General features: G+C 44.6%; 1 protein-coding gene across 1 annotated transcript; it reads left to right on the top strand.

The window, feature by feature from the left end:
- The first annotated feature begins 4,770 nt into the window (after positions 1–4,770).
- adamts5 (ADAM metallopeptidase with thrombospondin type 1 motif, 5 (aggrecanase-2)) lies at positions 4,771–21,637 on the top strand. The gene is made up of 8 exons (XM_030751089.1): positions 4,771–6,083; positions 12,564–12,696; positions 12,897–13,064; positions 13,600–13,883; positions 15,236–15,419; positions 15,526–15,701; positions 15,790–15,965; positions 17,272–21,637. Exons 1-8 carry the CDS (start codon positions 4,995–4,997, stop codon positions 17,978–17,980), a joined length of 2,919 nt encoding a protein of 972 aa, XP_030606949.1. The 5' UTR covers positions 4,771–4,994; the 3' UTR covers positions 17,981–21,637.
- Positions 21,638–22,363: the final 726 nt, after the last annotated feature.

The raw sequence follows: 22,363 nt of genomic DNA, 5'->3' as shown, positions 1-22,363 counted from the left end.
CACCAAGTGCTTAACTAGAGATCGTGATTAACACTTTTATTATTGACAAAATGACTGAAATGCGCTGCAGTCAGGCTTCTTCCACTATGCGTCTTTTGTTTAAAAAGTCAACAGCGATGTTTAGTTTTTGACACTTCCTGTCACAGTTGTGCAGTTTTTATAAGCATCGACCGCATTATTTAGGCATCTTTGCACTCTGTTGAAAATCATTTGTCGAGCTGGGAAACATGCAATCAGAGCATCAGAATCAGCGTACGACTAATATTACAGTACTGCTGCTGCTGCTTTGTCAGAACTGTTTTATTTAGTGCACCACTTGTTTTGAATTTAAATGTTTAATTGTTCAGCCACTTCATTGTGATTCTCTGTGCAACTGTAACATTTGAATGCAGTAGGGACGTTTATACTTCTTCGAAGACAGTAATGCAAATGGTAATAGAGAGATTTTTGTCTTCTTTCATCATTGACGCCGTGATGGGAAAACGCAGGAAGCGCGATGACGAAATGTGTACGTGTTTGTCAAAAATGGCAGGTAAACAACTTCAGTTCACAGTGTTGGGGCTTGAAATGTAAGACAGGAGGAGGTTTTAATAATTTACAATCTACCTTTTTTTTTTTTTTAAATCACCATTCAGCCTACTGAGCTTTACATCTCCAGCAACTTACTGTACTTTAGGACACTGTGTTCTTCACTGGAAATGCTTCTGTAAAAAAAACATGAAAACCAGGATATTTTTTTAAGCAGTCATGACGTGTTCAAATGCAATATGTTCAAAGATATAGAGAATTTTATGGAAACTTGAAGCTGCTGTCATTCAAACCTGGATCTGTTTTTGATTTTTATAATCACACACATCCAGACCTCCATCTAGTCTGTTTTGAAAGGCTTCCATTTGCTTCTGATTGATCCAGCTGTAGACGTGTCGCTGTGTTTTGAAATCCTTGATGTGTATGTTTGTTTTCTTTTCTAAATGACTATATATATAATATATACATTGTGGATACAAGAGTTTGTGCTGACTGTGTTCTTTTCAAGCGGAGTGAGAAGCTGTGCGTGTGCAGCTGAGTCACCAGGAGGCTCAGGGGACACTGGCCTCCCTCGGTGGCGTGATAACAGATGCTGAGACCGCACCTGGCTTCCACGAGGAGGGCGAACAAGGTGGAAAGTGAGAAGAGAGGTGGAGGCAAAAAGGAGATGGGAGACGCACGCACCCACTTCATCAGTTGTTCAGCCGAGAACAAGCTACGTGATTGCCGTTCTCTTCATTCATGCAGAGATGCAGAGTGTGTGTGTGAGAGAGAGAGAGGAGGAGATGGTGTCATGGAGACTTAAAAAAAAAAGTGTGTGTGTGGGGGAGATTCAGACACCAGCACTTAGACAGCGTCCGGTGGTTATGTAAAAGGCTCGGCTTGTCAATTAACCGTATTGGATTCCCTCCCCTAGCAGCCGCCATAGGACGTGGATTGGTCCCCCGCACACACGTGGCTCGGCACGCGGGGTTTACGCACACATCTTGTTTTGGTGGTGTGCGATACTGTATGCAGCCTGCTTATTGCACATGTGATCCGGGTTACTATGCGATTGTGCATATACGTGTGTGTGTGTGTGTGTGTGTGTGTGTGCGCGCGCGCGCAAGGAGAACGGGGGTGGTTCATGTCCATATGGTTGCTTTGGCATACATCTTGCTTTCACATGATGGGGATTAAAAATGATCCAATGGGCTGAGTGTGTGAGATTCAAAGAGGAGAGAGGAAGAGGGAGGGAGAGGAAGGATATGAGCCAAAGCATGTGTCTGTGTGTAGTTTCTGTGGATGCTTTGAAAGATGCTGGGGAGAAGTTTTTTTTTGTTTTTTTTTGCTCAGGCTCACTGCCACCAGCTTGCAGCTGCAGCACTTTTCAACACATGTATTAAAAATTTAAACATTTTGGCCACATTACTTCCCGATACTAAATATCTGAAACCCTGCTCATGCACTTATAGGAAAACACACTTCCCCAAAACGTTAACTTTCAGAGGCACTAGAAATAAATGGCTTCTCAACCACACAAGGACCAAGGGTCCATCTTAATCAAAGACTCTCTCTCACGCAAACGGAACTCTGGTTTGAGCCGTCTTTATGGGCGTCTGTTTGCCGCAATACACTTGACTGTTTGGTGTAAAGGAGACGGGGGGGGGGGGTCGAAACTTGAGGACAGGGAGGGGAAAAGGGAGAGGCGCTGGGGGGGGGGGGGTGTAGATATTGCATAACAGCTGGCTGATTTGGACATGAAGTTGAGCTTGATATTGGATCCACTGAGCGGGAGTGTAGCAGGCTTTAGTGCTGAGCAGCAGGGCTGTAACAACGATTTTAGGAGGTCATGAGCCCAAGTTCGCCACCACCACCACCTCTCACACACACATGCACACCTTCACACACTCTAATGGGCTCGACACACGGGGAGCGACAAACGACAGCGACGAATGGGTCGCATCGCCACTGGGGTGAAACCGAACACACGGGACGCGATAGCGACGGCAGCTTTGCGAATCGCGCTCTTACGTCACTCGTCTCCAAGAAATGTGATTGGTTATGAAACTGGAGGGATTTAGACATTTTCAAAGCAGTCCGTGTCAGACATGGGAATAAAGATGAGGAGTCTGAAGATTTTATTGGAACTGACAGAAATCTTGCTGTTAAGTCACCTCTACAAAAGAAAAAGACAACCTCGCGTTCATCCTATATTAGCACAAAAGTCCTCTCTATCCGTCTGTTTAATGTTAGTCTTGCACCAACACGTTCTCATACGGCTGCCTTTTATGTTTAACTCGATAATCACTGCGTGAAGTGTCATATAATATAGGAAAGTCAAACACAGCTAAAACGATGCTTTCCTTCCTGCTGAAAGTGGTTGCAAACTGCAGTGTGTAGCATACTCTTCGCTCATTGGTCAGTCAATGAAACTCTTGCTGATTGGTTTAGTGCCACGCGACAGCGACAAAAGTAGAACATTTTCCAACTTTGTTGTGTCGCGTCGCCTGGTCGCGTGTGCACGTCTACGTGTACGAGCTCGAAATTTCACATGCACGAACGTCGCCGGTCGCTTAGCTGGAGGAGGGCAAGCGATTGTCGCCTCATCGCACAAGCTCCATAGGAAATGAATGGAGAGCGAGCGACGTCGCTCCCCGTGTGTCGAGCCCCTAACAATTTGCAATTAATCCCAAAAAATAAATAAATAAATCTGAATCCAGAAACTACTGCAAGTTTTAGATAGTAAACCCCCTAAGTTGTGACATTTGTCTGGAGGGTTGCTTTAGTTTGATTTTTAGTGTGGGATGGTTCATGGGTGGATCATACCATGGCGGGATTTGACAGGGGGTGTCAGGGTTTACAGTGGCGGCACACCGTGTTCCCATTTTTGGCCCAGCTTCCGCCGTCCGCCCACACGCGCTCTCATGCCCACTCCCCGCTACATCTGTGCACTGTACTGCCCACACCACTCAGTCATCCAAAAGGCTTTGGATTATAGCTCTTTAGGAGAGCTGACATGCTCTCTCACCGTTTGACGCAGCAAAGTTGAAATGTAATATCTGTTCTCAAGTTCTGCAGAGAGGAGGAGGAGGAAGGGAATCTATCCACAAAGCGAGGCCTTCCTCTCGGCACACAGACGCGCACTGAAACCCCCACCCCCACCCCCCTCGCTGGTGTGTGAAGGTAATAGCTGTTAGGTGAGTCAGCAAATGAGCAGTGTCTTGGAAGGCTTTTTAAGAAAAGCCACTCTCCTGTTTGGCTGCCCTCTGAGAGCATGCTTGTTTGTGCATGAGTGAGACGCGGTGACTTCAGCTCCAGCGAGTGGCTAAATAACTCTCAGCGCACAAGTATGACATCCCGTTGGCACCACCATACACCCCCCACCCCACCCCTAAAAGGTACAATAAATAATCACGACAGCTCCTAGGGCAGTTTCAGGCACAGCCACACACCTGCAGAGTCACACACTTTTCCTTTTCTTTCTCATTCCCGGTTGGAGCAATACACCGCCTACTGTATGCGCGCTCACAGATTTCCCTCCATCGCCTCCTTTTACTACTCACACACACACACACACACACACACACACACCATTAAATGTTCTCACACGGGAACAGTGAACTCCCGGAGTTCTTATTCAGGAATGGCCATAAATTATCTATCCTGCTTTAAGTTTTCTGACACTCTCCTTTCAAATCTTGTTGGCCTTCAATTATTAAAGGAGTCAAAGTGGTGTAAAAAGTGTAAAAATAACAGGCTGGTGTTTAATGGTGAAATGTTCAAGTTGAATAAAGTGCTGCTGGTCCCGGAAGCAGCGGTCTGCCCTTCCGTGGCCAGCTTGTTTTGGTGAAGTTTTCTATTGAAAACTAGAAGTGATGTTGAGATCTCGAAACTAATGAAACCATAAGTTTTTATATTTTTATTATTCCTTCACAGCCTGAAGTGACTTAAAGTCATCATTTAGAGATTCCGTTTCTTACACTTTCTTGCATCTCAGAAATGATCCGGATGGAAATAAAAAACAGCCTCCTCTTTCCTTTGCTGAGGCAGGAGAAAATACTCCAGTGACAGCATTGTTAAGGTTTCTCTCCTCCAGCACTTGACTTAACTCTGATTTGAGGAAGAGAGGGAGAGACAGAGAAAAGAGTGGGGGTGGAGGAGTGGTGATTGAGCGCAAAGGGGGCAGGACTTTTTCTCTCCGAGTCCTATTAAGAGCAAACTTTGTGTTTTTGTTCTCCAAGTTCAGCTCGGTGCTCTCCAGCCTGACACAGTTCCTCTCTGCTGCTCTTTTTCCTTTCTATTTTTTCCCCCCCTCAATGGTTTTGTTTGCTTGCCTGTTGGTTACTGCTGTGTGTTGTTTGCATGGGAGATCTGGACACCGAGAGGATGCGCTTTTTGAAGGAACAAACACTAAAAGTTGTATCCTCGGCTGGTACGGGTTTGTTTTAGTGGATACATAGATGTTTTTCGGGTAGTATTGAACAATGTTGCAGCTCCTTGGTGCTCTGACCGGGAGCATGCTCTGGTTTCGGCTACTGTTGCTGTGCGTCGTGGAGTTGGAGCTGGAAGCAGGGCTTTCTACTTTCCAGGGTTTCTATCTTCCACCTGCGAGCGGGTCGCTTCTGACACCTGCCCGGAGGACAGACGGGGTTGTGCGGACTATTGACCGGATTTACCACGGAGGAGGGAAGGTTGGCTACCTGGTGTACCTGGATGGGAGCCGGTTTCAGCTAGACATGGAACGAGATGAGTCGGTGCTGTCGCATCACTTCAGCCCCCATTATGCGCTCGCTATGATGGGACAGAGCCCTGCGCCTCTGCAGCGGGAGTGCGTGTACCGCGGGACAGTGAACACCAACCCGGAGTCCCTGGCCGTCTTCAACCTCTGCGGAGGAGGTCTCGAGGGCTTCTTCGCAGTGAAGGACGCGCGGTACATCATCACTCCTATCATCAGGGCAAAGGGACACGAGCACGATGTGCGCGCCCTGCAGGACAAGGATGCGGAGAGCGCGCTCCACGTGTTCACGCGCGAAAGTTTCAGCTTCGAAGAAATGAGCGATGGCCGCGAGAGCTGCGGGACGCGCGACAGGCGCAGAGGACGCAAACATCGGAGCAGAGGTCGCGGGAAGGGTATACGCAACCGTGGGGGGCTCAAATCGGAAAGCAAAGATGACCACGGCGGGCACGGGCAGAGATGCTTGAGCCGGCTCGCCACAGCACCCTCTCCAGAGCCTGGTGTACGGCGCAAGAGATCGGTCTCTCGCGCCAGGTATGTGGAGCTGCTCCTGGTGGCGGACGACACCATGACTAAGAAATATGGCAAAGACTTGAACCACTACTTGCTCACGCTGGCCTCCATCGCCTCTAAACTGTATGGGCATGCCAGCATCGAGAACCCCATCCGGCTGTCGGTGGTCAAAGTGACCACGGTCACTGAGAAGGAGAAGGGGCTGGAGGTGTCCAAGAACGCGGCGGCAACGCTGAAGAGCTTCTGCAAATGGCAGAATCAGCAGAACCCGCTGGACGATGACCACCAGCACCACCACGATGCCGCCATCCTCTTCACCAGGCAGGTAAACAGACTTCCCTCGCTTTACGCGCCTCCACCTGTCGCTTCTCACCTTGCGTACTCACAAAGAGGCGCCGGGAAGAGGCGGCTTAGCGCCCCGGTGTGATGCCGAGGCAGCTGTGGCAGTGACGCCACAGTTTGTTTTGATTTTGATGGTGCACGCGGTTGCAGCTGGTTCACTCTCGCTAAGCATATCACACCTTTCAGTGGCTCGTTGCACACAAACACGCTGAAGTAACAACAGCTCGCACACGTCACGTATTTTTATATAGTAGTTATTTTCATTTAAGCCGGCGGGGAAACGCCAGATGTTTGAACAATTCCCTTGAGTGAACCGGGATAAAACTGCAAAAAAACTGTTTCCCACAAATTTCAGGTTATGTTCACCCCCTATAGTATTTATTTTCTTGCCCCTTATGTTTTCCTCCCATCCTCTTTTTGTTGAATCTCGCGTGCGTAATGTAGCGCAGCGTGTGTGTGAAACGGCCATAAAAACCGTATTTCCTGCGCCTGGTGTTTTTTTGGGCAGGCCCTTCTGTCTCCATCTACCCCCTCCCAGTCCCCTGACAGCCCCAAAGCCTCGGAGTCTGTGATCCGAGGCGCGTGTCCGCGGTCATGCGCACGCATTCTTCGCAGGGTAGGAGATCTGAACTCAGCTGCAGGGTGCAGTGTAGAAATATCCCTAAAACTCCCCCTGAAGCAGCATTTAATTAGGTAGCTATCCCAGTTTTCACCCCCCCCCCCCCCCTTTTTTTTTTCTTTCTCTCATCACTCCTGTCTGCACATTTTTTTGTCCCGGCTACTTTTCCAGTGTCTGTCAGCTGGGGTTGGGAGCTGTCAGAAAAACAAACACATCCACCCTGTGAGAAGCCCTACGCTTACTGAGACCACACTCATCTATCCCGTCTTTCACCATCCCTTTCTCTCTCCTCCTTATTCCTCCTCCTCCTTCCCTAACTGTCTGGCCCAAAGCCGCAGGGCAGCAACAGCAGATCTGCATGCATTTTTCACCTCTTCGGGTGTGGCTTTGTGGTGGTTAGCTCCAGTGTCAGATGGCTTCGCCTTGGATTGCGGTGAGTTTAAGTCATGCAAGGTCTTGTCATGGCTTGGGCGAAGAAAAAAAAAAAAAGATTGTAGCAATGGTATTACCTCGGGTCTCCTGCACTTGTGCATACTTGGCACCGTCGTGCACTGGCAAGACAGCCGGTAGTGCATACTTGAGGTCAGCACAGTTTCTGTGTGCCCAACCACCTCATGGTTCCTCTGCCATTACACCTGCAGGGGTATGACTGAGACAGCTCAGGCAGGAGGAAGTGGCATTCTTGGGTTTGGCAGGTCAGATGGGCATGGAAACACTAATCCAGATACTCAGGCAGACTCGGGACAGACAGACAGACTCGGAGTGGACAGGGAGTTTTTATGAAACATGACAGGCAGTGTACTGTGATTTTTTTCCAGCTGTTCTACTGCTTTGATCTTATTAAAATACCCATGCTCACCCTGGCATAACACATCCATCAGAGTGTCAGTCTACTGGTTTAAGTTGCCTTTTCACCTTCAGCAGCCTATAGAAGAGCTCACCGTCTTGCACAGTTTGAAACTCAAGTGCAATATCATGCACATGCTCCGAAATGTCGATAATATAAAAGTCCATTTCTGTCCTTATAGGTACAGCTTACACGATTGTACCTCCTAGGCCTAATTCTTCGACCTCGAGATAACTAAATATGCCCTTTTAAGGGCTAAAAGTTGCCTTCAAGTGCAACTTGAAGCTTTAACTCAGACTGGATTCCACATACTGCCAAAGTGACAGGCCACTGTATACCTAAAGGTACAGTGATGTACTTTAAGTTCCAAAATGGCCAATATTATCCTTACTATATCACTCAGCACAATATTTTAGTGTCACCTATCGCAGCTCCTGCATTATTCACAAATCTGTCTCTGGGTGTTCTTTCACATCCATCTCACCTTCACTGCTGAACCTGGAGGTCATGCGGTAGATGCAGCCTCTCAGCACTGCCTTTAATCATCTGTAACACAGTAAAGTCCTCTAAGGAACTTTATAAGGTGGCTTCTTGATTTCTATCTGTCTCATTTCTGCAGGAAAAATGAACCCAACTGCTCCTAAATGTGGTTAGCATGTGCAATAAGCATAAACACAATAAGGTAATGCGTGACCTAGCTTTGGGGTCATGATCTTAATAAATCAAAGAGAAGTTTACAGCTATTAAAGGCTTATTATCAGGATTCTGTGAACACTTAGATTGCTGTTGCTTTACTTTGTCGCCCTGTGTGACGAGCAGGGCTGAGATGTGTTACATTTTCACCACACTGCTGCAGAGTGCAAAGGTGCTGACATCATGAGAAATGTCCATTTATCCCCATTCTTCATGAGAAAAACACGCATATTTTACCATTAATTAATTAGTTATTCATTATTGCCTTTAATTAATAAGTATGAGTTAAGCTTAAGAGCTGCAGATCCTACACACAGAATGCAGCTATTAATGTTTCCACTGACTGGGAGCCAGAAAGAAAATAACTTGATTGTGCTCGAGTGCTTCATACCTTGCCGCTTTTCGCCTTGAAAAAGAAAATGTTAACTAAGTGTTAGCTATTTTCTCAGGAACATAACTTGTAGCCCAAATGGAAACTTGAATGTAGCCTCGACTGAGCTCAGTGTTCCTTGTAGTCTGTTTCACCAAATGTCAGAGGTGTCAAATGACAGGACAGCAGTTTTCATATGAAAACCTTTCATCTGTGCGTTTGGAGCGACTGTGAAGCAGAGCCTGATTGTTGGCGTCCACCGAAGTAGAACCAGAGCTCACGGTGACTGTGGAGTCAGACCGCTCCATTGTTCCCACACGGAAAGGCCGGAGTGCACAGGGTTGAAGGGAACGCGCCCCTTTTGTGGTTGGGTCCAATTACTCCAACACCCAGTACCCTCAGTGTGCTGACCCGTGTGGCCGTGTCACCCAGTTCCACACATACCAGCACAAGAATAATACAACGGGTACATTGAGGGGACATTGAGGGGACTTGGGACACTATTTGGCCGTGTTGTTGTGTACAGTAGACAAAGCGCTACTATAAGGGGAGCCAGAGCTGCAGAGCTGTGGATATACTGACATATATGTGTGTGTGTTCATTCTGGTATTTGATTCCCCCCCCCCCCCATTTGCTTCAAATATTTGTATTGACATTGCTAGCAAGTACTCGTGATGCCAGAAATATTGGACCTACTTTTTTTCAGCTGGGGTTGAGATTAGGTCAGTGTGATTTTAGTCAGGTCAAATAGGTTAAGCATTTCAGAATCCACTTTCCACACATTGTATTGTAGTAGCTGATTGTGAGTTTTCAGTCTGGACTCCAAACACAGTCCAGGGATTGGAGGTAAATTTCTGGGCGTGTGAATTATTCCAAATTGGTTCCAGAACATCTCCTCAAAAGACAGCAGTTAGATAAATACATAAATTAGGGGAAAATACAATAAATGTTTTAGTGTTTATCCTTATGTTGCGTAAGAGATGCCAGAGCATGTTAATGTAGATACAAACTGTACACCATCCATTCCCTCCACACAGTTGGAGTCATTTGGCCTCTAGCAGTATAAACATGTGTATGATTTCGACTCCCTCCCTTTCCTGTGCACTTGCCTCCTCTCCTCTCCAGTGTCCATGCATTGAAGTGTACATTTCCCAGCCCTCGCCCCCGTCACAGCTAGTTACTCTATTTGTTTTCAGTGTTCTTGATATTTCACATGTGCTTTACTTCGTCTGGCATATGTTGACAACCTGCAGACAGCTTTTGGATCCCAAGCGTTCGACCCCCCTGGCCCTCGTGTCTGTCTGTCCACATTACATAACTATTCAAGGAGTTTGATTTGTCCCATACCAACACATGAGCCTCACCCTCTTCACTCCCTCGGTGACTTTAAGACACACTCCTGTTTGCAGTCATGCTCTAAAGTTTCCTTTGATGTTGGACTAAAGATTGGTTCGTGTGCCACGGGGGGGGGGGGGGGGGGGGGGGGGGGGGGGGGGGTAACACAATTTATTTGCTTCAGCAAACTATTCATTTATTTTCTCATTAAGTGATAAGTAATTTTTCCTTTGAACTGCACCAAGTGCAGCTTAATCCACCCTGTGTCATTATTAAACCTGCCTTACTGTTGTGTGGCACCTCCAAAAGCAGGGACTATGGCATCCTATGTTTACTGCTATCAAGTAGATGACAGAAGTGCTTCTGTCCTTTGATAAACTACGGTGTTCTCCAGGGATCATTACTGGGACCACTTTTACTCAGTGTGCACATGCTGCCACATTGTCAAATCCAGTGTAAAATCATCTATGCCTAGGTAATTTTGGGCATGCTAACAAGCTCATGACGATATGTCTCAACCACTTGGTTCCAACTCTTTAGTGCAGTTGCATGCAAACCTTTTGTACTTAGCACAAAGAACCATGGCTAAGGCTAATGTGAATGTCAGTTCTCAAAGGTATTTGGTCATAAACTAAAGTGGACAGTCCATCCCTCTTATATTTTACCCTAGCTTCAAAAAAATTTACGTATTTAAGGACATTTTATGACTAATCACTACTATTATGACCACATAATAGTCGTGTTTTGTGCATATCGAAAACCATAAAGAACACGAAAAACCCAATAAGGGGCTAATATTTACCTTGTGACAAATTCGTGTCAGCTTTTCGTCACTGTTACTGGCAGTGAATCATTCGTGATTGGTACAGTCAGTGTTTGGCTGCAATCGCAGGAATCAACCTGCAGCGGGTTTCACAGAGTGAGCTAAACTCTCACTGCAAGAGGGACTATTTTGTGTGCCTGGGTCTGGCTGATTATTTGTTTAACCTTGGCTTAGACTGCAAGTGGTCTCGTACCACACACACACACACACACACACACACACACACACACACAAACACACACTGGTCTGATCATCTCTCAACCTTTGCAAACAGCTTGCCACCTGTTCTCCTGTTATTTCTGCCAATATTACTATAACTCCTTGTCCTTTCTGTTCTTCTCCTTAATTTCCGGCAACCCTCCATCCTTTCCCAGCTGCGACTGATTCCTGAACTTATTTTTCTTTACTCGCCCTGCTTTTCTTTTTCACTGCTTGTCTGTAGAGGCCTTCGGATGAAAGCAAGTTTAGGAAGTCTTGGCAGAGGAAAGAAGTTGGGGGGGTGGGGGGTATTTTCTGTATTAATCACATATTACTATTTATCAAACAGGAGATTCCAGTTTTTTACCCACTTGTTACACAGAGTTATATCAATGAAAGCCGTGTATATAAAAACCATTCTCACATTAATATGTGGGAGGGGATGAATGCATAAATAAATGAAATGGAGAGCAGTGGGGGTGAAAGAGTATGGGAAAAAGGAAGAGAGAAACAGCCAAAATATGAAGTTTCTGAGCAAAATAAACAAGCTTCCTTTTGTAGTTTTCAGGCTTGTCCACACACACAGGCAGAAACTTCAGCTTGGCTCTAGTTACCCATCTGTGCAGTCAGAATCCGCCTTCATTTACTCCTCTTTCATCCAGCAGTTAATTGGCAAAAGCACATACTGTCTTCCTGTACTCTGTATCTGTGTGCATTGTGAGTTTCCAGTAAAGTGCTACTTATAGCTATCTGAGTGTGTGTTTCTGTGTGAGCATGTCCCACCCAGTCACTGAATGCAGAACACAAGGCAGTTTGTTCCAAACCGATCAGCCCGGAACGGGTAAACACCCTCCCCACAGAGCCTCTCACACACCACCCAGCAGGCCTGTCAGCACCATTTAACATGACAATTCATCCTCTCCATGGGCTGTGTGTGTGTGTGGACATGCATGAATGTTTGTCTCAATATATCTATGCATATCTACGTACTGAATTCATATTTTAAGCATGTCCTTTTGCACTGTAAGTGTGAATGCACATGCACAGGCTCATGTGCAGGCCTGTGTGTGCTGGTGGGGCGGTGTGATTTGCTGATTGATCTCAGCACTCAGCGCGGCCAGGCAGTGCTGCCTGAGGCATCATCTGCACGGACATGTGTGGGAATCAAAACAAGGATCAATACTATGTTCTCTGGCGATGCAGACAGAGAGATGTGGAGGCAGAGGATGAATTAAATGTGAACAGCTGTCAGAGTTCACTACAACTTTCTGTATATTGCAGAGATATCCACCATATCTGGAAGTCACCCTGTACACTTGCACAGTAATACTTTACTATCCCGTCTAGAGGTGCAATCAGTATAGCTGCCCTCAGTCTTCTATAGAGTCTACGGTTCAAACAGGTAGCCAGTGGCCAAAATGGTAAACACAATAATACACATTTAGAGTTGGCTTCATCTAGAGCAAGCTAAGTCAAAACAATAGCAACCTTCAATTATCTTGATTGAAGATGAAGTCACTGCTTCTTCTTTTTTATTATCAGGTTTAGATTTAAATGTGCAGTATCTTCTTTGTCCAGGACCTCTGTGGCCATCACTCCTGCGACACCCTGGGCATGGCGGACGTCGGCACCATCTGCTCTCCGGAGAGGAGCTGTGCTGTCATCGAGGACGATGGGCTTCACGCCGCGTTTACTGTCGCCCATGAGATAGGTAGGCATGGATACACACACACACAGAGCAACGCAAAGATGCAAACAAGCCATGGCTTGCACTGTGTCTTTCTCTCACTGATTACTATCACGTCAGTATTCCCTGATGTCATACATCTGATAAAAACGAGGTATGTATTCTTTTCTCAATATTGCTGCTTGTGCAAATCTGACACAAGTCCTTTCTCTTTGTGCCCCCAGGTCACCTACTCGGTTTGTCCCCCGACGACTCCAAGTTCTGCGAGGAACGCTTTGGAGTTAACAGCGACAAGCGACTCATGTCCTCAATTCTTACCTCCATCGATGCCTCCAAACCCTGGAGCCGGTGCACCTCGGCAACCATCACCGACTTCTTCGACGACGGCAACGGTGAGCGTGGGAGAAAAATCGAGAACAATGATGCTTGTGGTTCAGAACATATTTGTAATTTCTTTCTAAAAGTGAGAACTTTTCCCCGGCTGCCATCTCCAAATTGTATCCATGTGAATTTGACTGGCGATACCTATCACTGAGAGCTTTTTACTGCCAAGCAAAGCAATAATCTCTGTTAACAGAGGCTTGTTTACAATCCTGTTAAGTTCTTTAAAGAGCAGAGTTGCAGTGCAACTGAAGATCTGGATGAGTCATACTTTGCATTCCAGTTTGATCAGGCAATTTCATTCATGACCACAATAAAACACTACAGCTGCTGACATTTTGCTCAGCAGCTCCATGGCTTTCGGCGTGTTATGTGTACCGACAGCATGATTTAAGGCTTGACAGTATGTGCTGCCGCACCAGCACTTTTATTGAGTGATAGGTCATAATGGCCTAGTTTATCTGCCAGCTGAAAGAAGCATTCATACACCAGTGCACAAACAGCATGCAAGGCACAGATTCTTAAAAATTCTTCCTTACTCCACAGCCGAATGTCTCCTGGACTCACCTCATCAGCCCCTTCTCGGTCCCGAGGAGCTCCCGGGGCAGAGCTACGACGCCGTACGCCAGTGTCGCCTGGCCTTCGGCCCCGAGTACACGGTGTGCCCGGGCATGGATGTGTGTTCTCGGCTGTGGTGCGCAGTGATTCGCCAGGGACAGATGGTGTGTCTGACAAAGAAGCTGCCAGCGGTGGAGGGAACGCCCTGCGGGAAGGGTCGCATCTGCCTGCAGGGAAAGTGCGTGGACAAGACCCGCAAGAAGCACTACTCGGTAAGAGGGGAGGTGGTGTCAGAATGTAAGGTAAAAGACGCTGAGACAGAAGGTGCTTGTCAGGAGAGACAAAAGGGACTCAAATTGAAAATAGAGTTCTGTTTATAGCTCAAAAACTGATATTTTAAGAACTCGTTTCCACGTTGGACAAACTTCTTTGTGGGCGACCAAATGAAAAAGGATAAACTTTATATACAGTACACAGGGGTGCTATTAAGAGAGAAAAAGATGAAGTAGAAAGGCAGCAGAAAATGAAAGAGAACAGAAGATCAAATTCTTTCTGTGGCTTCATTGTGTGGTCTGCTATATTCAAGCCACTGCTGATCTGTGCTATTTGTTCTGTCGGCCTTACTCAAACAGACCTAAATTGAATATGGCCTTAATGAGTTAAAGGATCCCATCTGTTCTTGGCAGGCTGTCGACTCTGTGTGCATGTGTGTGTGTGTGTGTGTGTGTGTGTGTGTATTTGCATCAGGGAAGGAAAAGAGAGGGAACGTCAAAGAAAAGAAAAGATTGGGAGTGAGGAAGAGAACATTTTCTCTGTGTGTGTTTGTCACATGACATTTGATGAGAGTGATTGGATCCTTGGCAGACATCTGTATGAGTAGATGTGGCCCAAGTTCTGACTCACTTCATTTTCGCTGCCTTGTATGATGAGCAGTTTACTGCTCAGAGCAACCTTAAACTCACTCCCTACGTGCTAGACTTCGGGATCTCTTAACCTCTTCATATTTCTTGAAAGTATGATTGCAGACTAAATAGCTTTTACTGTGGAAAGAAATTGTTCAAGGACCATAAAGACTCAGCAGTGGAACTAAATGGAAAGCTGTTTCCAAAGAAGTAGAAGGATTACAATATTAAGTTTGTCTCATAAAATGCTGAGAGCTACTTATCCAGTCATTTTTATCACTGATGACTCATAGATGGCTGGTAGGAAAAACACAAAAATAATTATGTTACCTGAAGAATTTCATTCAGGCTGTTCCTCTGGGGCAAGCATGTGAGCTCTGACCACAGATAGATCCTTCTCTGCTGCACTAACGAGGGGCTTTAAACAGAGTTACTATCACATGACCATAGTCGCCTTTCTTTTTTTGTCTCTTTTCCACAGTGAACATCACATTTTCCTTTATCACAGATCTCGCTCCAAACAGCTTTTCCTATGACACGTGGTTTGGCCGACTCCAGCTTCTTGCATGTTTGATAAGCGCTAATTGTTCTCTCTCATCTCTTTTTTCTTTTCCCTTTCTCTTCATCCTTTTTCTACCCTCTGATCTCTCCTCTGCTGTCATTTTTCTCAAATCCTCTTTCATCTTCCTTCTCTTCTCCTCCACTTGTGCTCCCTCTGCCAGGCATCCAATCATGGTAATTGGAGTTCTTGGGGTCCTTGGGGTCCATGCTCCAGAACTTGTGGAGGTGGGGTTCAGTTTGCCCAGCGCCTCTGCAACAACCCGCCACCACGCAACAACGGTCGCTACTGCACGGGGAAGAGGGCCATTTATCGGTCTTGCAATGTCACACCGTGCCCGGCATCAGGTGAGTGTGGGAGCACACATGAGAATGCATGAGTTATTAGTAAACGTGTACAATATTAGTGCGCAGATGCTCATTTCAAACCTCATTTAATGGGACTTTTCTGCAGACAAGAGTTTCCGCCAGGAGCAGTGTGAGGTGCGCAACGGTCCCCAGACAGATCCTAAAGGGGTGAAGACCTTTGTTGAGTGGGTGCCTAAGTATGCAGGAGTTCTGCCTAAAGATGTGTGCAAGTTAACTTGCAGAGCAAAAGGAACTGGCTACTATGTGGTGTTCTCTCAAAGGGTGAGTTAGTTACATAACAGTGGTGCAGTGTATTTAATGGAGTGCGGGATGCACAGGATTGATAGTCATAACGACTTTTTCTTTTCAGGTGGTAGACGGGACGGAGTGTCGTCCATACAGCAGCTCGGTGTGCGTGAAAGGGAAATGTATACGGACGGGGTGCGATGGCATCATTGGCTCCAAGCTTCAGTTTGACAAATGTGGTATATGTGGAGGTGATGGCACAGGATGCATACGCGTGGTGGGAAACTTCACGAAGAAGAGGTAATAAACTTTGTGCATTATAGATCCATTGCATACATGCATGAGAGGGATTATTAGTTTAAAGCTGGTTAGTTTGTGCATGCAAGTTATTTATAAAAACATTTGTACTATAGTATTATTCACCAGAGACTTATACAGTTTGTTTAAAATGGTAAATGGACTAGTTCTTATAAAGCGTTTTCCTACCCTAGCTGAGCACTCAAAGCGCTTATACAACATGTTTGCATTAACCCATTCACACACACATTCATACGAGCACTTTTTCCTATATCTAAGCGCTTTCTAGCTAACATTCGCACACGCATTCACACCCCAATGAATATATCGGGAGTAACTCGAGGTTCAATATCTTGCCCAAGGATACATTGGCATGCAGGCTGGAGCAGCCAGGAATCAAACCACCAACCTTCCAATTAGTAGATGACCTGCTTTACCTCCTGAGCCACAGCCACCCCAATGTCAATAGGTTTGGGAGAGAATAGTGATACTCCAATGCATCATATGGCTTCATGTCATGATACACTCATGCAATTATTTAGATACCAGCACCACTACTTCATTACTCCTGATGGCGGTGCTTGTGAAAAACATCAAGGCAGAGTAAATGGACGCTAATTTGCAGTAAAGAAGAAACTCGCAGGGTAAAATGTTGGACTTTGAATAAGTTAGCTAACTGAATGGATGCATTACAAATTAATAATTATATTCACAAGCACGGCTAACACAGTGCACTAAATAAGTCCTGTTTTTGTTTGTTTTTTTAGTGGTATTTACCTTTAGTTACACAGAGGTTGTGATATATCACAGCTGATTGTCTTCCAGTATAACTGGAATATAGTATAACTGGATGTAGCAGAACTGCTACATTGTGATACCTGTGTTGTGTCATTATAGTATTGTACCGTGAAAAACTATGTGATACTCAGGCCTAAATATAATTCTGATTAAGGTTTAACTAAATGTTAAATCTGATCATCAGTTTGCTTAAGATTACATTTTTTGTTGTGCTAATGCCACTGTAAGGCTTGTAAAATCAGCTGACAGACTTTGCCACGTTTGCCACGTAATAAGTGTTAATCTAAAATGTATCCACACATTATTACTTATGCCTATATCTACTGATTATTGTTCTTTAACTTCTTCCATTTGCATTTGCTAATAGTGTATCTAGACAAATCTAAATTTACTCAGATTTGCTACTACACGATAGCAGATCCAATCACAGGAGGCTACTTTTAAATTTGTTAGAACAGAATCATGTCTTATGGATTGATCTGACCCCTCTACTTTCTCTACTGCCAAACAGTAAGGGCTACACTGACGTAGTGAAGATCCCTGCAGGCTCTTCTCATATCAAGGTTCGTCAGCACAAGGCCAAGGACCAAACCCGGTACACCGCCTACCTGGCTCTCCAACGGCCCAATGGTGAATACCTCCTAAATGGCAAGTTCATGATCTCCACCTCCGAGACAATCATCCCACTCAACGGTTCTGTGCTCAACTACAGCGGTTGGAGCCAGAGAGACGAGTGGCTTCACAGCATGGGCCCCGGGGCTCTTCAAGAAGCCTTGGTGGTTCAGATTCTCGCTACAGATGCCAAAAAGCCCCTGGATGTCCGTTATAGCTTTTTCATGCCCCGCCGGACAAATCCTCAGCCACGGGCACTTCCTCTCGTCCCCAATCCAAAGTCAGCTACAACACTGTTAACTACGACAAGAACCACCACCACCACCACCACCACCACCCCCACTACCACTACCACTAGTAGTACCACTTTGTCTTCCTCCATTCCTCCTCTTCTTGTCCCGGAGCCACCCACAGCTCCAGGTTTCTCAACCCCAACCCCAGGGCCGCAGTGGGTAATGGGGCCATGGATGGCCTGCACTAGAACTTGTGACACTGGCTGGCAGAGCCGGACAGTGCAGTGTAAGGACCAGGATGGGAAACTGTCTAAAGGATGTGTGCTGGGTGCCCGCCCCTCAGCCTTCAGACACTGTCTGGTGAAGAAATGCTGAGGCGGCAAGAGAAAAGTGTAATTTGATAAAAGTCTCAAGTGCTGGATGTAGAACTATGAACCAATGAATTAAAGATGTTGAACCTTGAACAGGACAGTGAATGTTGTCAGATAGTGCCCAGACCAGACACAAAGACATTCAGAGGCAGATTGGCATGGATGCACCTGACTATATGGAAGAGGAACTACCTGGAAAACAATAGCTATGCAGAACAGAGGGCAATTTTGATATAACAGTGATGACTATTGCCCTGCCGTGGCTAAGTTGCACGTCACATGGACAATAACTAATTGTCTTTACTTCAGTCTCCAAATTCTGGAGGCCTAGTGTGTGTTGCCCTGTAATGGCATGCGTTTTGTGTCTTCTTATGATTCCATGTGTTCTGTTCACTGTGGGAATTTGGAAATTGTCTTTTGTCTTGAGTGTCCGAGACAAGAGCCCCAACCATGGTAAGCCTTTGTTACTCATCTCATACTTAATCAGTCCCACAACTTTCACACTGCATGTCATGATCCTAGATCGCTATCTCCTGTACCTTTTGATATTTTAGTGGCTCACAACTGAATAGTGACAAAAGGCAGCTCTGACCAACAAAAGGTGTCTTCCATTAAGCAGCCTTCCATTCTGTTAAATAGTGGTCCATATTCTTCCAATCAATGTTTTTCCTTATAGAAATGTGAGTGAAATATCCACATTACAGGAGATGCAGACAGATCACAGCTACCCATATGTCTCAACTTCAAGCATTTGCGTCTTTCTTTGACTGATCCAGTCGATGACTAAAATCAGATTTAGAGACTTAACATGAACTATTTCCCATTGTGATGAGTAAATGAAAATTCAAATGAAAACAGATAGCTTATGAATACAGTTTCCAGCTGAGGGTGCATGAGGAGATTGACTCGACCAAGAACGAACATGAAAACCCAGACATGGATGACATATTGCATTAAAGCTCTGGAATTAATCAAATGTACCAAGGTCAAGACTGCCTCCCCCTCAGAATAAGCTCAGGAAGAAAGTTTACCCTGAAGACACCAGTACTGATTCTACTGACTTCGATAACCACCCGTTCGGTGTAACAGCAGCACAGTATCTTGAAAAAGAAGTCGACTAAGGGGCAAAGTGACCATGACACTCCTTAATATTTATGGAGAGTAATAATGACTCACAGGTCTGAGGCAGTGCTTGGTTTTAATGCCTGTGTAGTATGTGTGTGCATGTTATGTGCCACTACTCAGGCCTGTGTTTTAAGCACATTCAGTATATACCGTGAACATGTTTTACTACATCTTGAAGCTTCTTCTCAGCTCCATTTATGTCAGTCATTATGCTGGTGCTGAAGATTTTTATTTTTTTTTGTGTTAGTACCTGTTTATCTGTTTAGGAAATGATGCTAATATGACATTGTGTGCCCTGGATACTCGCAACGACAGCAAGAGAAATAGTAATGCAGTCATTATTGTCCTTTTGCAATTCAGCTCCTTTTTTTTCATCACGCTTTACTCTTTTACTCATTTTATATTGTGTGCAATTCCTTTTTCAGCACTGATGGGTGAAGTTGGCCATTTTACAAAAAAATTATGATGATGTCACAAAACATTCTGTTGGAACAGGGATGAAATTGTTCAATCCTATGGGTGGTTTTTAAAGTGTAATATCTGACATTTAGTGGACTTTTACTCTTCAAACAGACCTCGAGACCAGTTGGCAACCATCTGGCAACCACTGGTTGCAAGGGAAGAACATATATTGTGTATGTACCAGTTGGTGAGTGGTTGCTGGAGGTTGCTAACAGACACTGTAAAATCGATTGCTAAAGCCCTAGACACTCAGGTCTAGAGAGTGGTCTGCAACCATCTGGCAACTGCCAGTTGCTGACTTGTCTGCAAACACTTGCAAACGACCCACCAGAAGTGAAACTGAGTAACGCAAACCAGAAACAGACTGCTCACCTTGAAACAGTTGTGCCTTTTGAAATGTGTTTGCTGCAGTGGTAAGGCACAACTTTTACTGTTGAGACAAATATTTCCCATTTTTGGTTTGCATCACTTTTTAAAGTTTCGCTACAGCTCAGAGAGTATAGAGCGAGTGTTTGCAGACAAGTCTGTGAAAACTGCGGGCGACTGCACCAGCAACCTCCAGCATCCACTCACCAACACATTTACACATTTTTCCTTTGCAACTGGTGGTTGCCGGGCATTTGCGACCAGTTTATAGGCCTACGTGACTGAGGCCTTAGCTTATCTGGTGTTTCCACCCAATAAATAAATGCAATTCCATTTGATTACAGAATTTATTTTTTTTAATTCAGCAAACAGTAGCATTTCATACAGTCTTCTGGTTTAGCTGTCATTAATGTTATTGGAACTACTGTCTTTCTACTGTAGCCATAGTTCCAATGTTAGCCAGTGAACACTCACTCTAGAAAGAGATGTTGTTATTGAATTATGACAAGAAGACAAAGACTAAACATTTGACTTTTGTGGAATTATACGTGGGTGTCTTGCCGACAGTTAAATGAGAAGACTGTTGCCACTCAATCTTTACCTTAACTGTCATGTTAAAGTGAACGTATGGTTTGAAAATAAAACTAGTTTGGCTAGCTTTAAGCTAATCTTAGATTAAAAATACACTCAAAAAAGACTAAAAGTATAGCCGTGAGCACCCCTTAAGTTCATAAATGAGTCAATATAGCTTCCTTGTTTTTATTTCACAAAAACTGAAGTGTAAAAATTTGACGCACATTTGCCAGTGTTTCCTGAGCTAAGCTAGCATGCTGCTCCAAGGTGTAAATCAATCTTCTCAACTAAAGTTTAGAAGCTTGCAAATAAGTGTATTTCTCCAAATGTTAAATGATTCATTTAGGCGACAACATGGTAGTTATTACTTTATCTACTGTAAGCTTTTGTTTAATTTAAGTAGACTGCCTCTTTAAAATCCCCCACAGAGGCTTTTATCTGTTTTTTTTTTTTTTTTGGAGACAAAATATAAAAACAGTTAATATTTACCTCACTTCTTGCAGATAATATTTTATCCCGAGCATTACAAAGTAAAGTTAATTGCACACCTAATGGAATATAGCTTCCTGTAATTGTGTAAAAGTGTCTGGCACCCATTACATTTTCCTGCGTGGCCAACCTCACCCATCTGGCATCCATGCAGGAGAAAACAAAGCACAAGAAGCAACTGCTGACGCGACGTGGCCTGGGTCACTCTTAGAATGTTTTCTCTTCGCCCCTCGCACATTCACATTTATTTACACAATGTAGACAATGTTTGTACAATGCATAGATCATTCATATATGTGTTAGTATTCAACCATGTTGTAACAGTAATGTACTCGTGCAGACACGCTGAAACAATCCACACAATCCAACAATTGCACAGAGTATTTCAGACACACACTTCAGAGACACACACACACACTCCACACACAACCTGACTCTGACTCTTCCAGTGGGGAAAACCCCTCTCGCTGAATGACAGAAACACAGCACTGAACTTGTAATTTATTGTTTGTATAACTGGTATGTGTGAATAAAAAAAGCAATGAGATGAGTTTTATTTATTATAGTAATTTTGTATCAAATTACTATTTAACTTAGGAATATGATTGTGCTGAATCATTCCTTTGTAAGAATATAGTGTTTTCTTTTCTAGTCATTCACATGAATATATGTATATAAAATCTATATATTTAAATATCTTTGTGTCTGTGTCATTTTTGTCATGCAGCAGTGTATGCACCTTTTTTACTATAGGAGATGCCCATATTTTTGAATGGCAAATACTCTACTATGGATATTGGATCCGCTCTAAGTATATAATACTTGAGTAAAAGTACTCTAAAGCTGTACTGTTGTAGAGTAAGTTAAGTAAAGATTGAATGCTCGTAATCCTTACACCTTTGGGTGTCACTACATTAGAAAGAGCAATGATTCAAGCAGTAGAAATTGTATTGTGTCAGGACACATCTAAAATCCACTGCTGGTGACCACAAATCATCACTGCATCCAAAAATAAGCCAATTAAAACTGTACCATGAAAAGAAAAAAACATGAGAGCTGCAAAAACACCTTCTCTGGGCCTCAGCTGATAAAAGATCGACTGAGGTGAAGAAAAAATCTGTCCTGTAGTCAATGAAAGGAAACATTTGGCCTGTTATCAGTGGGTGGGATATTAATTTACATGGCATAGACAACTTGCACATCTGCCTGGCACTGCTTCCAGTGACAGCATGGAGTTAGTTGTTCAGTAACCTAATAAGAAAATATTGACATCCCAAGGTCTGCTTTACACTCTCGACACATCCTTTTTTCTTCTCATCCCTGTGATGAGTTCATGGTGCAAATGTAAATGAAGTTGCAGTCGCTGGACTTC

Source organism: Archocentrus centrarchus, chromosome 2 (genome assembly GCF_007364275.1).
Source record: "Archocentrus centrarchus isolate MPI-CPG fArcCen1 chromosome 2, fArcCen1, whole genome shotgun sequence".
NCBI lineage: Eukaryota > Metazoa > Chordata > Actinopteri > Cichliformes > Cichlidae > Archocentrus > Archocentrus centrarchus.
Note: the sequence above shows the minus strand (reverse complement) of the source record. Positions and strands in the feature narration are given on the sequence as shown.